Raw genomic sequence first — 15,536 nt, 5'->3', positions numbered from 1 at the left:
TTTTAAAAACATCTCAACTCAGAATACCAAGGAGACAGTTGATGCCTTTCATTTGCTGGGGTAAATGTTAAGCAATTGAGACTCCGGCCACAGTTTTATTCTAGGTGTGTAGACAAAGGAAACATTGGTAGAATTGGTCAATGTTAAGGAGTGCTGCTTTTTTAAAAACACTGTCTCTTGGGAATTCTTGACTCAAATGACCTTGAATTTAGATCAATAATTCTACTCACCACCTGCAGTAACCATGCCAGATTTCAAGGCAGTTAGATAAGCATGGGGATTATATAGCACTTAGAAGAAACTGACCTTTAAACAGAAGACTTTTCAGAAAGGTGTGAAATGACCTATTCATCACAGTCAGATGTCCAAAGCTGAGTGAGAATGCAAGATGGAGATGAATATGGCGTGAGACTTAAACGTAGCTTGAAACAACAGCTCTGAGAGGTGTGAATTGCTCTATTCATTTCAGAAAGAATTTTCTCATCCTCTCTTTTCCCTGACAGAAACGAAGAGCAAAGTACACCTGTCCTTAGCAATTCAACCCAGCTTGCTGTCTGCTTACAACATCTCAACTCGCTCTGTAGAATGCACATGAAAGAGAGAGCAGGAGAGCAGGTTGGGAAGGATAAATACACATATCCACAGAGACTGTCAGATCTCAATAAAAGGGACTGGAAGGTAGACCACTCTGGAGTGGTATGCTGTTTCTGGGAGACCCAGCTCTCATATTAGGGCAAGTGGAGGGAATTACAGAAACCAGTCCCAGACGTCTTGAGACAGGGAGAATTTTTCAATTCCATCTTCTATATTGAAGTGAGTACTATGCTGCAAGGACTGCTGGGTCATAGGATATTCACAGGAAAGAAGAATATAGGCCTATGGGTTATCTTGTACTTGTTTTGCTACTGATGGCGTTATCCCTTTCCCATCTCTGGTCCTCCTCCTGCTATGCTTTTTTTTTTTTCTTGTCCTCATCATCTTCCTCCACTTCCTACTGCTCCCTCAGCTTCCTCTTTCTTCTCCCACTGCTGACATGTACACATCTCCTATGTTTGCTTTACAAAAAAAGGAAGTTCTGGTGCCTTCTGTATCTTCCTCTTTATTTAGGAGATGTTTTCCCCAAATGACAACAAAGCAGAACTCTGACTAAAGCAAATTGCCTCTGAATGCCTTCCTTTCTTGGGTGTGTGCCAAGAGACAAATTTAAAATGACCCTACCTGGGTGGAGGTCAGGTTCAATGGCTACTACAGAGGCCCCTGAGACTCCCAGCTCATGTGAGAACTGACAGACTACAGAGCGCTCTGTTTTTTATGTTTCCAGTGGAAACCTCTGGTTTGTGAGTTAGATGTACATCTATTCACGAGAACCAAATTTTAATTGTTGCTCCGTTCTGCCCCACCTCTCTTCCACTTTTACCTTTGCTTCCTCTGGAACAGAACAGTATCAGGCTGAATGTGGATTATTTTTTGTGCGTGTATGTATATACACACATACATATGTGTGTAAGTGCATACATATGTCAAGACATACATATATAATATGTGCACGTGATTTGAGATGCATCTGTGCAAAAGCCTGTACAATGCCAGTTTTAAGAGAAGCTGTGTTGGGGAAGGGGGCTTAATCTGTTGACCTCCTCCTTCAAATTACTCCAGAAGCTAAATGTTAATCTTGCCTTGCACCTCAGTAATGTAGACATATTTTAAGATGGTGCAGCTAAATGTGTAATCCAAGGTACTTTGGGAAAATAACCTGTAAATGGAACAGTGTGTGTGAGGTTGTATGAGTGCAGGAGGAAGGAGAATAGCAGACTTGCCATCAGCCCTTAAAGGGAAGCAGCTCACATAATGAAGAACACATAAGTTCGTCATGATTAGTGCTCCTGCAGCTATAGCTAAATTATTGTGGGCTTAAAATCAGAAGTGTTAGGGCTGGAAACAATTCAGAGTGGAACTTCTATTCTTAGCACTTGTATTTTAAAGCCCCTTATTCTTGACTGTTCACCACAGCTGCATGTTGTGTATGTAGTGAGGGGAAAAGGAATGAACAGGAAGGAGGCACAGAGGAACCTGATCCTTAGTTAATGAGAACTTTGCTAAATTGTTTCCACCTAGTAACAGAAAAGGAGGGCACCTAAAGGGGAAAGCATATTGTAATTTGTTTAATTTGCCTGGTGAAGAGCACTGTTAAATTCACAGTTATTGGGACACACCCAGTCTCTGTAAATCTCCTTCCCATCCACACTGCTTCTTTTTTGTCATGGTTTAACCCCAGCTGGCAACTAAGCACCACGAAGCTGCTTGCTCACTCCACCCCCGGTGAGATGGGGGAGAGAATTGGAAGGGTAAGAGTGAGAAAGCTCGTGGGTTGATACAGAGACAGTTTAACAGGTAAAGCAAAAGCCACGCAGACAAGCAAAGCAAAACAAGGAATTCATTCACTGCTTCCCATCGGCAGGCAGGTGTTCAGCCATCTCCAGGAAAGCAGGGCTCCATCATTTGTAATGGTTACTTGGGAAGACAAATACCATCACTCTGTACGTCCCTTTCTTCTTTCTTCTTCCCCCAAGACATTTTTCTAAACCAGGAGCCTTGCAGACTGAAGTGACTGTAGATAACATTACAGGAATGAGCATCTGGTGGTTGACTGCTTCAGCAAGACAGGTGTCTGAAGTTTGAAAGATAATTGACTTAAATGTGGCACAGCTGGTGGAGTGTACTCCCCCCCCCCCCGTCAGCTGCCTCACCATCAGTGCATAGATGGTTGAGCTGTGTGGGCATCAGCTACTGGGCTGCCACAGTTTGCTTTAAAATGCTTTGTTTTAAATTATTAGTTCTATGTTGGCTTGTACTTGTGCAACTGAGGGAGACCCAAAATGTCATGAACATCTGATTTTTGGACTGGGTAAGCTAATGTGTCTTTTCTGTGTTCTTTTCTCACCATGTAGTAAGTCTTTAAGCATTTTCATACACGTGTGGAGTTCAAGATCCTTCCTGAAAATGAACTTGCTATCTTTTTTTCTGATGATATACATTACTAGCTACAAGCCTGCTGAAATCAAGATCTTCTCATTGATTTTTGAATGAGCTTTTTGATCTGACTCTTGTTAGCTCTTTACTCTGCTTGAGTAGTTAAAAGAAGAACAGCAACAAAACTAATATATTTTTACTTTTTTTTTCAATGTGTTTTTACTGATGTATATTTACCTAGGTGATTTTCAGTTAATTTGCACTTTCTTTGTTGTAACTATGGAAGTTACAGTCTTTCTGCTTACTTGAGAAAAAGAGAGGAAGGCTTGGGAAAAGAAGTACGTTTCTAATGTACATAATATTATCTGAATCCAAAAAGAAGTAGTGCATGCTGGATTTTACTACTCAGGAGCCCTAAGAAACACATTTTGCAATATGGATGTGTTTCCCTCCCTCTGGTATGCTACTCTTTAAAAATCATGCACGGTTTTAAAGCAGCATGTTTATGAAGGAACATGAATGTCCATTCATCTTTAGCATGAATTCTGCACATACAGGCTTATGAATGGTACTATTAAACTGATAACAATATTTAAAGTATGCAGAGATTGAAAACAAGTTTCAAGATGTATTTGTGGTACCTACAAATATTTGGGTTGTACTTTATGTAGCTACCACTTGCAATCTGCTATATATGATATCTTTTCAAGTACTTAACATATCCATCAACAAAGCACGTCAGTACAATCACGTTGATCTCAGAGATGTTAAGGGTCTGTTGTGGTTTGCTGAGTGATTAATCAGTAACCAAGAAGAGGCTACTTAGACACTAACACAGAGATGCTTACAAATTATGGAATAAATATGGTAGTATTCATTCTAAAAACTTTAATTGTACATTTACTGTAGACTAAGGGATAATGATCCATTATTTGAATTTTCTGAATGTTTTTTCTGTTACTTTTGTTTTATATAGTGTCTCCTATAGATGCTACTGGAAGAAACTGTACAGACACTTTTACTGAGTTAGCTACTGTTAAAGAGATAATTAGTAGTGACGAGAGAAAATATTGTAAATATTTGAAAGTAAATAGATTGATGATAGATCAAACCTATGCAGAAACCATAATGCAAACTCGAGTTGTGCTAGAAAACACAAGAATGCTATTGTGGACTTTAGCAAGAACAGAGAAGGTTTTTGTGGTTGACTGCATGTGAAAAAAGTATCACTAATCCTAGATGTTGCTGTTGCATTTGCATTTGGTAGTTGTCCAAATTACTTCTCTAATTATTTGCTATAAGGTTCCTATAGAAGAGAGCAGTATTTTGCTTCAGTAGTTCTTCTGAACTTACTTTGTATGTAGCAATGATTGAAGATCTCCCAGGAAACATGGAAAATGTGATATATGCGAAGAATGCTCACAGAGTGGATTCATTCGTTCTTTAGAAGTCTTCATTTCATTGAAATACAGAATATTTGCTAAAAAATAAATGTTTACATTAATAATTAACAGGATAGGAAACTTAGTACATTTTAATAGAGCTTGGATGTGTTTCGGACTGATTAAATCCATTTCATCCAACTTGTGCAAGTAAAGCAGGCTCTCTTTTTTGCCATTAATGATCCATTCTCCCTTTTTTTTAAATTATAATTTGTTAGAAAGCAGAAGGGGACTTAGGTCTTGCTTTTTGAGAAGCAAAACTACACTTGTGGTTTGTTTAAGGAAATAAGGTGTAACCCCTTTTTATTTGATATTTAATTTTTGGACTTTTGGAGGCTACTTTCTATATTGTGCTGTAATGTTCTTTGATTAATTTACAGAGTGTATGGTTCAAATTTAGCGTTTTTCATTTAATGGTGCCTGCTAGATTTACAAATTGAGGAAAAATATATTTAGTTGGATTTCTTCCATGAAGTAACATTTCAGTTCAGCTCATGCTACACTTCCTATTTTTATAATATTTTTAAGCATGAAATATCTTTAGTGTTAAATGTTTCAGAATCCGATACCTCATTTCAATATTGCAACTTCATCAGCTTCATGAGGGCTGTGTAATTCAGTGCAGAAGAGTCTTAAAGCACTGCTTAAAATGCAAATAAGACATTGTGGAGACTACTACCTCTTAGTGAATTAAGTCTTAGTACAGGCTTTGCAGTAAAGGTTGTAGAAATGGGTTGGTTCTCCATTGGGGTACGTACCCTTTTTTCAAAGGTATTTTCAGAAAGAGCCTGCATTCAAGCTTCACGTCACAGACTAGTACAGTAAAAAGTAAAGTCTTTTGAACTTCTAAAACACTGGTAATGGTAGAAAGCTAAGCTGCAGATCTAAAATGATTCTTCAGATAAATCATAGATAATTTAAATGGCGTTTCTGTGATTATCTCTATAGCAGATGGAGCATTTTAGAGGGAAAAGAGACTCATATGGAAGTATATACAGCTGTGGTGTGAATCACATGGCTGAGCACTCCTGCAGTCACTGAGTATCTTTGAGGCTCCACGGACACATCCAAAGATTGATTGGCGAGTGTTGTGCTTCAGAGTTCAGATGCTGTACAGCCTTGGATGTTTTTTTTACTAGCTTAAGTTTGGAAGATAGACCGTTGCTTAGCCTTGTATGTGTTTCCGTCAGTGATTTTGTTTATATATGTATATAAAAAATACTTTTTTCCTGCTGAAAGACAACAGATGTCATTGTAAATTTTTCAGTCAAGAAAAGGAAATTATATACTAAGTAAGTAATTTATAAAAGGCAATATCAAAGCATAGAAAAATGTTTTTAAAAAAAGTGTTAAGGGCAAAAGGATTGGCCAGGCCTTGTAAATTCCTGCTGATAGAGCTTTTCATTTTCAGGAGAGAATTGCAGTCGTTTTACTTCTCTCAGAAATTTTTTGTTGAAGGTCTTTACTTGATGTTTTGAAGTGCTGAGCATATCAATTGATACCTAGCAACCTAAATATCAGTCCTTTGCTATAAGGAAAGCTTATAGTATTTATTTGTGGAAGTGCTATTAAAAATTTTATTTAGATGGAGGGAATGGTGCATACAGGTTAGCAAAAAAAAAAAAGTACAAAGCTTGTGCAGCTGACACCAGAGACGTAAATGTGGGCATTTTTTGTCCATGCCCTTTTATCAAGTTTCGAAACAGTATTTCTCCCTTAATACTGGGCAACAGATATTTCAATATATAAAACACAACTGAATGAACAAATATTGCATGCTGTTGCTCTCAAAATCAGAATAATAGACCTTTATTGGCAGTGGTGATGTTCTGTTTTGTTTTTAAACAGTTTGCTTAACAATATGCTCTCAAAAGCCTTTTTTTACCACAAATAAAGGAAGCTGTTCTACATCAGATTTAGGTCAAGAGTTTCAATTTCAAGAGACAATGCTGTCTGTCTCCTTTGGGGGTGATAGAATGTGAGATTTTACATCTTTGATTGAGTTTAAAGTTTTAGAAATTCTCTTCAACCACCAATAAATAAATAAGGCTGAGACAATTGTTAGGTCCATTCAAAACAAGAATTAAACATTTTTTGAAAACAGCACATCATTTGTTTTCTACAAAATTGTGGTAATTGTTTTTGCCTGTTACACAGGAAGGAAAAATCTGAGCAGAAGCTAGAATTTCAGAAATTCATACACTCCATAGGAATTTTGCCAAACATGCACTCACTTCACTGTATGTTGAGTCATTTATAATAATGTTACTGAAGAGCAATGTATGTCTTGAAAATTATTCAGATTTACCATGACATCAGGAAATAGCATACTGATTATGGAGATGTAGATAATTGACGCTCCTGTTGAAAACACTTCGTTTTCAGACAGTCCTTTAAATCCAAAAGCTGTTTGCTTTTTAAACTCAGGAGAATAATTCAAAACTCTTTCTTAAAAAGGAGTCCAAGGAACATGACATAGCAGGGCTTATTCATTACTAACAGATCAAGGGGATGATGATATTATTAAGATTTACAGTAATTTTTTAGTGATAGTCTTCAGCACCTAAGTTATGATGCTGAGTCCAAGAGTCCTCTTGTAGATGTGCTGTCTTTTGTTAGGAATGAGATAGTAGTGGAGGTTGAGGTTTCAGAAAAAGTAGCTGAAAAAAGCTTTTTATTTATAAAAAGAGAGCCAGTGGGCCATGAATTATGACGTGGCTCAGTTGCTAGCAGAGAATCAGCACAGTTTTATATAAATAGCACCAATAACTGGTGGCAAACAGTCTTTCGTGTGACTGATATTTACACTGTGTGGTAGTTTGAGCTCCAAACTTTAGAAGTAGAAGGCTTTGAATAACAAGAATATAGAGATTATGAGAATTGTTGCCAAACAGAGGGTACTGAAGGGAAATGCGAAGTATTTTAGATTAAAATCATACTTTCCTAATAGCTACGATCACTGAAGAAGGAAGGTTATCTACCTCTCTATAGTTACCTCTTTTCCCAGTTTCCTGTAATGTACCTGGTTCTAGGTGTGATCAGCATTAGAGTACTTAATTAGATGGACCCTAGATGCGTCCCAGAGTGGCATTATCTTTATGGCTGACCGTGTCTTTACTATTAAATAACTTTAATATTGAATGAAGTGTATAACTGAATATTGCAATATTCTTATCTGTTTTTCCTTGGAAGCGATGCTTCCTTTTACAACACTTTTTGCTCTTTTAAAGCCGTTTATTCTGATTTGTCTGTATTATTGCTCCTTCCATTTCTACTAGTATTATTTGTTAACTTCATGTGTTCAGCAGGATAAAGCTTCTATTTCTGAGGAAGAGCAGTGCAAAACTTCTGTGTTTTCCTATTTATTTAGAGTGCAAAATGCATTGAGTATCAGGATTTATTTTCTCAAAGCTTGAGGAAGTTGTTCCTGCACAGAGAGAAAGACGTTAACTGTAAAACTTGGATCCATACTTGTGCCATATATTTAATGTAACTGTAACTTTTCACTATCACTAGTTTTTTTTTCTTTAGTCTAAAAGTAGCATGAAATACTTTGCAATCAATCTCTGCATATGTATAAAAAGAAGTTTACAAAGTTTGAATTTGTACTAATTGAGGTTTTTTTTCTGACTTTGTATCTGTTAACTTTGTCAGAAACTTGGAATTTTTTTTTTTCTGCATAATTACATGGTAGAAGGAAAGCTGAATGTTACTGACACTGTTCTGGATAATACTTAAGGAGCTCAGAACTGGAGAGCTACAAAATACCAGTAATTGAGTGTCCTTTGTCAAGGTTTCTATTAATTTGATTTTCGTCAATCACACCTAATTTCTTTGCAGTGTTTTATGTATCATAAAGTGGATCTTTCCTTTCTAGTAATCTGGTGGACCTCTGTGTTACTTACCCTCATTAAATTTGAGATACAGTCTACAAATAAGTTCACCTTTGATTCAGAATCTCAGACAGCTGCAGAAAATACTAGTGACTGGTATTGCTTCAAGGGTGTGTTTTCTTCATGTATATAACTCTACCAGGCAGACGAGGAAAGAAAAAGTATCTTGCAAAAACGAGGAGATAGATTGGTGCTACCAGTTATGGAATTGACCACTTAAGAAGAAATAAACTGGGCTTTTTGAGTGTGATACGGGGGACATGGAGCTCTGTGTTCACCAGTGTAGGCACTGTATCTACATGCTGAACCGGATGTCCTTAGGATAAGTTATATAATCGTGCAACAAATAAATATGTAATCAATGTTGTTATCTGACCCAAAAATGTGGCTGTTAATCCTGACATATGTTTTGGATGTAACGGAGGAAAAATGCTGTGGTGCTTTACATCAGCTTTTGGTGAGCAGTGTCCTGTGTTTGACTCATACTCATGTTATATTCTTTGTTGTTCAATACACATGTAAATGAAAACAAATGTGAAGCACATTACTGTAATTAAGGACTGGAGGAAACCCATTGATCCTTATTTGAAACTGCTGATAAATTTAGCTTTACATCATTGCTGGATTTCTTCAGATCAGATAGAAATAGAAGTGAGTCCAGCTATGTTTTTTCCCCTATGTCTTTGGGTTTTGCATTTCTGAAGAACACATGTAGTACATTTTTGTGATGTTGTTCACGGGAAGAAATCAGTGGGGAAGAGTATGGAAGCAGTGAGGGAGGAGACATGCTATACATTTTTCGGAACCTGAAAGCACGGAGTTGAAACCACATGCTTCTTATTTGCTCTTAGGTTTGCCGAAAAAGCAACCATCGAATGGCTGCAGCTCTTTGAAGGTAGTGGAGTTCCATATGGCCCAATCCACAATATGCAGCAGGTATTCTCGGATCCTCAGGTTGGTTCTCACCAAGTCTTTGCTATACATTGTTACATGTGTTTTACAAATGCTGAGTAATGATCACTTTTCCTGTTCACTCAGGCTTGATTTCAGCTTCTCAAATGGGATTTGGAAGTTATATGGTGGATTGAGTTATATGATGGATTGAGTTTAAGCCAATGATATGACATGATGAGAAATAAATACAGATCCTTCAATGAATTATATGCTTGGGAACACAGTTTTTGCCATAATGCATTAAACCATAGGTATTCCACATCTTGTACAGTCTGTCTTTCAAAAATGGCTGGTAAAACAGGGAAAGAAACTGTAATATGTTTTGTCATTGCGTTTTGTCAGATAATTATGCAGAAAAGCACCCTTCTTGCTGCCCACAAGCAACTGATTTTCTGTATGGAGTATGAATAACCAGAATCAATACCGTTTGAAATAGATGGGAAACTTTTTGGCTGGTAACAGAAAATGAAGCACAAAAGTCATATGCAGAAAGATTTTAATCTTTCCTTGACCTGATGGTTTACCTGGCTGAGGATGCTTCAGCTTTTTATTTATTCTTTTATTTTAAACTTTAAGTCTTTCACTGAATTTCATCTATACTTAATTATAAACAATATAGAATTCTATTATCTGTGTATTTTGTGATCCCTCCCCTTCTTTTCACCCTCTGACTTATGATGAGTTCAAGGGCCCAACAAACTGAATTATGCTGTCTTGAGTAGTGTAACAGAGTATTTTACAGCTATTCTGTTGTGTGATGAATCTCCTTTAATTTCTAATAATGAGAGTAACTAGAAAAAACGATTGACCATTGGAGGAAGAAAAAGCAGCCAATTTTGTATGTGTCCATGTCTATCATCAAGAAGTTTGTCAGGACTGTGAATACAATTGCAGTCTTTGGGAAAGAAAAACAAACAAGACGATCTTTATAATGAGGGAGTATATTTGTAATAAATGTTTGTTATAAATATGTTTATTATTCTTTTTAGAGGTATAAGACCATATTTGTTAAGCTACTGCAAGGAGAGAAGTTTTTTTCCCTTAAGTAAATACGCTCTTTCTCCTTAAAATGATGTACCGTGCTGTAAAGTATGCATGGGCCAAATTTTTCACTTCATAACTTTCACAGGAATTAAGGTTGGGCTTTGAAGAACATACAGCAAGAGTCTTTATTTTACTGAGAGCATGGTTGACTTGGCTGTACTTGGGACAACATTAGAAAAATATTCTTTGCTTTTTCTTGGTGCTGTGAATTTTAAGAAGTCAGGTCCACTCTGAAAGAGACAACTTTTTAAAACAGTATGTTGCAGGATGGCCATTACCCTCCCAAATTGAAAAGAGATTAGCTTGGTTACCTTGCTTTTGTTAGAATTCACCTTATTTTTCCATGTATTATAGTTATGTTATGTATATTATTTTTATATATATGTCAGGTTATTATCTGACATAGTTAGCCTACCCATTTTGCAGTATTGCAGTGCTTTGCAGTCAGATACCACCATATGGCAGGTTTTTCGAAATATTTTCCCATAAAGGGGCATACTGATCTCCTTTTTCTCCTTGTGCAAGTGCTTGAAAACGTCTTTTCTGCACCTTTCTGTTTAATAAGTGGCACTCAGACTCTGTGTTCTTATTACTACTGGAAATGAAGTGTCGGTATTTGTGGCGATGCTGTTGTACATTTATTGTTAGAGATGTTGGATGTTACACGTTGGTTTTGTTTCTGGTGCTGCCTGCCTCCTTAAGCGTTTTCTCACAGTTACTGTTCTGTTCAAGAGCAGGGGGAAAGGCTGCAGTTCTGTCCTCTTCTTTCTTGAAATATTGCAAAGTGTTGACGTTTTAAGGTACTGTTCTTATGGCGAGGTTTTACTTTATATCACTTACATAAAACTAAACCCCCACTCCACCTTTACATATCTGAGAGGCCATCCAGCAGACCAGCAATTTGGAGAGTAGCATGCTCAGCCTCTGAAGTATGTTTTTCTAGTTTCTATACAAATTTTTATTTTGATGGTGAAGGCTTCAGAGTTTCACAGGTGGCTTCGTTGCCCTGAGTCACTTACCCGTAGCTTGGATTTAAGGGCTTCGGGACACTTTAAGCAAAGCTTTCCAATTTCACGTTTCTTCTGAACTGTAGTTTTTGCCACTGTACCTTACTCAGTCTCCCTCCACTTGCTCATCCTTCTGCTGCTGTATAGACAGCATGTGTCTGGGATAAACACAGATGCTTGTGTATAGGTTTGCTCTTTCGTAAGCCAGTCTGCAGTTTTGGTTTCTGAAACCTCAAAAAGCATGACAGTGCCCTGAGACTATGCCCAAGACTGAGGAAGAAGTCTAGCAACACCTGAGAATCTGTAATCTAGATATCCTCTGCACTGTGAAATCCTGGACATAGCAAGGAAATCCAGCGCCCACTGCCACCAACATGCTGTAGTCACAGCAAGATTTTTCTCATGTGTAAAGCTCAACCCAGTCATTAAGTAGGAGAACTTTGTAATCATTCTTCACAGTGATCCCATTATAATATGGTGGAGTTTTTTTCAGGCTCAGTTTATATCAGAAAATGCATTTCTAGGAAAGATGTCACTCAGCTTGCATTTAGTAACCTTGCTTACTAATGCTGTATAACAAGTACAGTGTAACGGAAAATAAAAGAGTTTATCATAATGCAGTAGTCTGCTTTTCATAGTCATTTGATTTCAGCCATTGCAAAGACTCCAGAAAAACATCAAACCTGGTGATACTTCAATACGTACAAACTCTAATCTACCTCAAATAGATAATACTTAGATTTTACTAACCTCTTCCATTTTGGGTGTTATCAGCAGAATTGGATTGAAACACAATTCTGTTTTTAAACTTCATTTTATTGCTGTTGTTCTCCTATTTGGTCTATGGATTTTGAGATCCGTAATGGAACCACCGTTCATTGTAAGTGCAGTCGTGCACCGTTACTGACCAGGATATACTGCATGGATGTCAGCAACCGCCAAAGCATTTGCCAGCTCAGCTGTCAGTAATGCTGCACAGGGCTGGTACCAGCCAAAAACCGAAATCCTGGGAGAGGGCTGGAATAGTGCGAGGGAGGAATGGAAACGAGTCTGAGGAGATAGGAAAGATAAGTAAAAGGAGATAACTGAAATGGTCTAATGGAACTTAATCAGCTTCAGGTGGGTCATGTTTTCAAATTTTAACTAAAAGGAACTCAGAACGCTGAAGACCAAGAGTGATTTGTATAACTATTTCTATAATCTCAGATAAAACAACACATTTTTGATTCCAGTATGTTTTGTTAATATCATTAACAGCTTCAATCATACTTTAAGTGAGCTGCCAAAAACCATGAAGTCTTCTACTAAGTTGGAGTGCCAGGATTTTTTCCATGAATGGAGTGAAACGTCCACTTTTCCCACCGATTATAATCTTTTATTCATTTGTGAAATTAAAATGAATACCACAGCCATTCGTACTGCTAAGTCAATCAGTCTGTGGATGGAAGTATTTGTGTACTTGTGGATATATGGCTAAAAATCTGAGAGAAAGAGGAGCAGTTTCACTAGTTAAGGGAACAAATTTCTTAAAAATGAGAGGGAGGAGAGAATGTTTGTAAAAGTGCATACAAACTCTTAGTAGTACAGTATATACTATTTTAATGAAGCTTTTTATAGTCCAGATTTTTTAAGCTATTTTTTGAAAATGTGTTCTTTTAACCAGGCCAAGATAGTACAAACATTAAAGGAATTCTTAAAACGTTTTAAAAACTTACTAGTGACCTCAGTATGGTCCCATTTAACATACCCTGGGGAACATGTGTATGAAATACAATGTGGTTTGAGGTTTTCCAAACAAAACAAACTTAAAAGAGAATACCATTTTTAATAGAAATGATTCAAATTCTCCCAAAAGATAGAACAGAACAAAAACAGGTACGCACTGTACTACAGCTAAGTATGAAAGAACAAAGATCTTTGCTGGTAAAGTGAGGGGACTGAAAGGTGGTTTTTTTTTGTTTTCTTTATAACATTACCCTCTCCTTTTTCACAATGTAATTCCTTGCACTGTTCTTACACAGTGTTATTACTTTAATTATAGAAGGCTGGTGTATATAAGAAGCAACAAAACAACCCAGAAATATTGTGGGCAGTTTAATAAATTGTTTATCTGATTCTTTACCAGATTAAATCCTTTCACATTGATAAATTTTTACTGTATGAATGCTGCCAGCTGACAACAAAAATGAAAGCCATGCAGTGGTGCTTTCCTGCTCTGCCCCCCCACCCCCCCAAAGCAGTTACAGTCATACCACACAAGTTGAGTACATCAGGTGTAAGACATCACCCTGATGCATCACTTCTGAGAAATATGGGGAGGGAAATATCGGAGCTGAAATATCACAGCTGGCCCTGATTTCAGCTCCTGCCAAACACCTGCAGACTCTAAAAGGATACCAAAACAAAACCCCACCCTGTGGCAAGAGGCCATCCCTTAACAACCCTTCCCTGACTTTGCATCACTATAAAAATTAATTTAACATTTTTTACAGAAACCTTAGTCTTCCTGTCCCAGAAGGCCATTACAGTTCCTTTAGCCATTTCTCTGAATGTGCCTGAGAAAAAACCCACAGTAAATTGGAGTATTGAAATATCCAATAGCTGGACATTATCTGTTGTTTTAAGTTTATTATTTGTGGAAACTTATGAAGGTGGTAGTTTTTTTATTAACCTCCAGATCATCTCTTATTTTGGAAGCAGTTTCATTTGAACACATCCTGGCAAAAATTTCCCAGCATCTGGTAAAAGCTTCTACAATCAGTGTTGTGAACACACAGAACAGCAAAGATATAAAATGTGTTGTGTGGGGTTTTTTTTTGTTTTGGTGTTTTTTTTTTTATTTTTTTTTTTTAAATCATCTTATGCATGGTTGTTTTTGGTTTTGTGTGTGTTTTTTTTTTTTTAATATGGTCATGTTTTAATTGTTGTTCTTTGTTGAAATAGACTTTTGTGGCCCACTGAGGAATATCCCAAGTCAAATGAAATTATATTCATGTCCATAATACTGCAGGGAGGTTTTTTTTTTACATATAGAGGTTTCTGCAACTGAAAAGCACTTGATTAAGACCTGAGGTAATACAATGTGGAAGTAATTCCTAGCAGACAAGAGAAAGAGAAGAATTAAATTTTGCATGTGTCTATTATATAAGTACTAAAACTAGTTGGAAATTTTCCAATGGAATGTTTTTACATTTAAAAATGCCAATTCATTGAAAGTGAAACATCCACATGAAGGTGTCTAAAATTAAATTCTATTTTGAAACAGAAGTTCAGCTCTATTCCTGCCTGTCTTACTAAGTTGAAAATGTGCACTGCCTAGCTTTGATTTTGTGTTTCAAGCCAACTTTTTACTTCAATTTTTAAATTTTATGCAATGAAAAAAAAAGCTCACAGCACCAACCATACACAACCCTTTAATCTTGTCAAAAGGAGCTCTTTTGTACTAAATTACAAATGTTTTCAAGCTTTTGGTCTGTGGGAAATTTAGAGAAGTGGATTCTGTTCTGAAGTGGAAAGCATTAAGGAATGGAACATAGTTTGAAGAAGTGAAATGGAAAATCCAGTTCTAAGACTGTTTGTAGTATGTGATTCCCACATATACACAATTATGCAGGCTTTATGTGTGTTATGAGATAGTTCCATGTCCAGATGTTATAGGAAGGGCTCAAAATGACATCTCATTTCTATTTTGATACTGTAATAGGTACAGGAATACTGTAATAGGAAGTGCTTTTTAAATTTTGGTTGTAGTGAAATGTGATCCATGGCTGTGCCGTGTTTTTGTGTGACCTGCCTATCTTACAGTGACTAGTGGAGAGCTTATAGTGGACAAGTCTTGAAAAAAGATGAAGTTCTAAATAGAAATGTGTGTTTATATTAATGATAGGCTATTGCTTGTACACACATTTAATATACATCTATTGTCTAGATGAGAAAAATAATGATAAAGGAGGTAGTTCGACACCTTCTATTAGGAGGTTTTGTTTTCACTTGCCTATAACTTTCCCGAGTTTGATCTGAAAGTTCCAGTGCTGGTTGTCTGTCGAAGTCTGAAGTACGTTTGGAAACATTTCTGATAAAATGATTCACTCATGTTAGACAACAAATTTCCAGGAATGTATTGTCTAACCATATCAACATCTTCTTACAACTTGATTTTTTTTTTTTTTTTTCCTCCCATGGTAGCTCTGCTGCTCCTTTTTAAAGAACTAGTTCTTCTGCAAAGA

At 36.7% G+C, this 15,536-nt stretch overlaps 1 protein-coding gene across 1 annotated transcript in view; it reads left to right on the top strand.

Annotated features, from left to right (window-relative positions):
- Positions 1 to 15,536, top strand: part of SUGCT (succinyl-CoA:glutarate-CoA transferase) — a 375,641-nt gene that overhangs the window by 131,948 nt on the left and 228,157 nt on the right. Inside the window, exon 12 of the mRNA XM_086614740.1 lies at positions 9,157 to 9,259. Within this exon, the coding sequence (XP_086470866.1) occupies positions 9,157 to 9,259 (103 nt within the window). The remainder of the gene's footprint in view (positions 1 to 9,156; positions 9,260 to 15,536) is intronic.

This window comes from Tauraco erythrolophus, chromosome 7 (assembly GCF_009769465.1).
Source record: "Tauraco erythrolophus isolate bTauEry1 chromosome 7, bTauEry1.pri, whole genome shotgun sequence".
NCBI classification, from domain to species: domain Eukaryota; kingdom Metazoa; phylum Chordata; class Aves; order Musophagiformes; family Musophagidae; genus Tauraco; species Tauraco erythrolophus.
The sequence above is the reverse complement of the archived record's forward strand: the minus strand, read 5'-3'. Positions and strand labels throughout refer to the sequence as shown.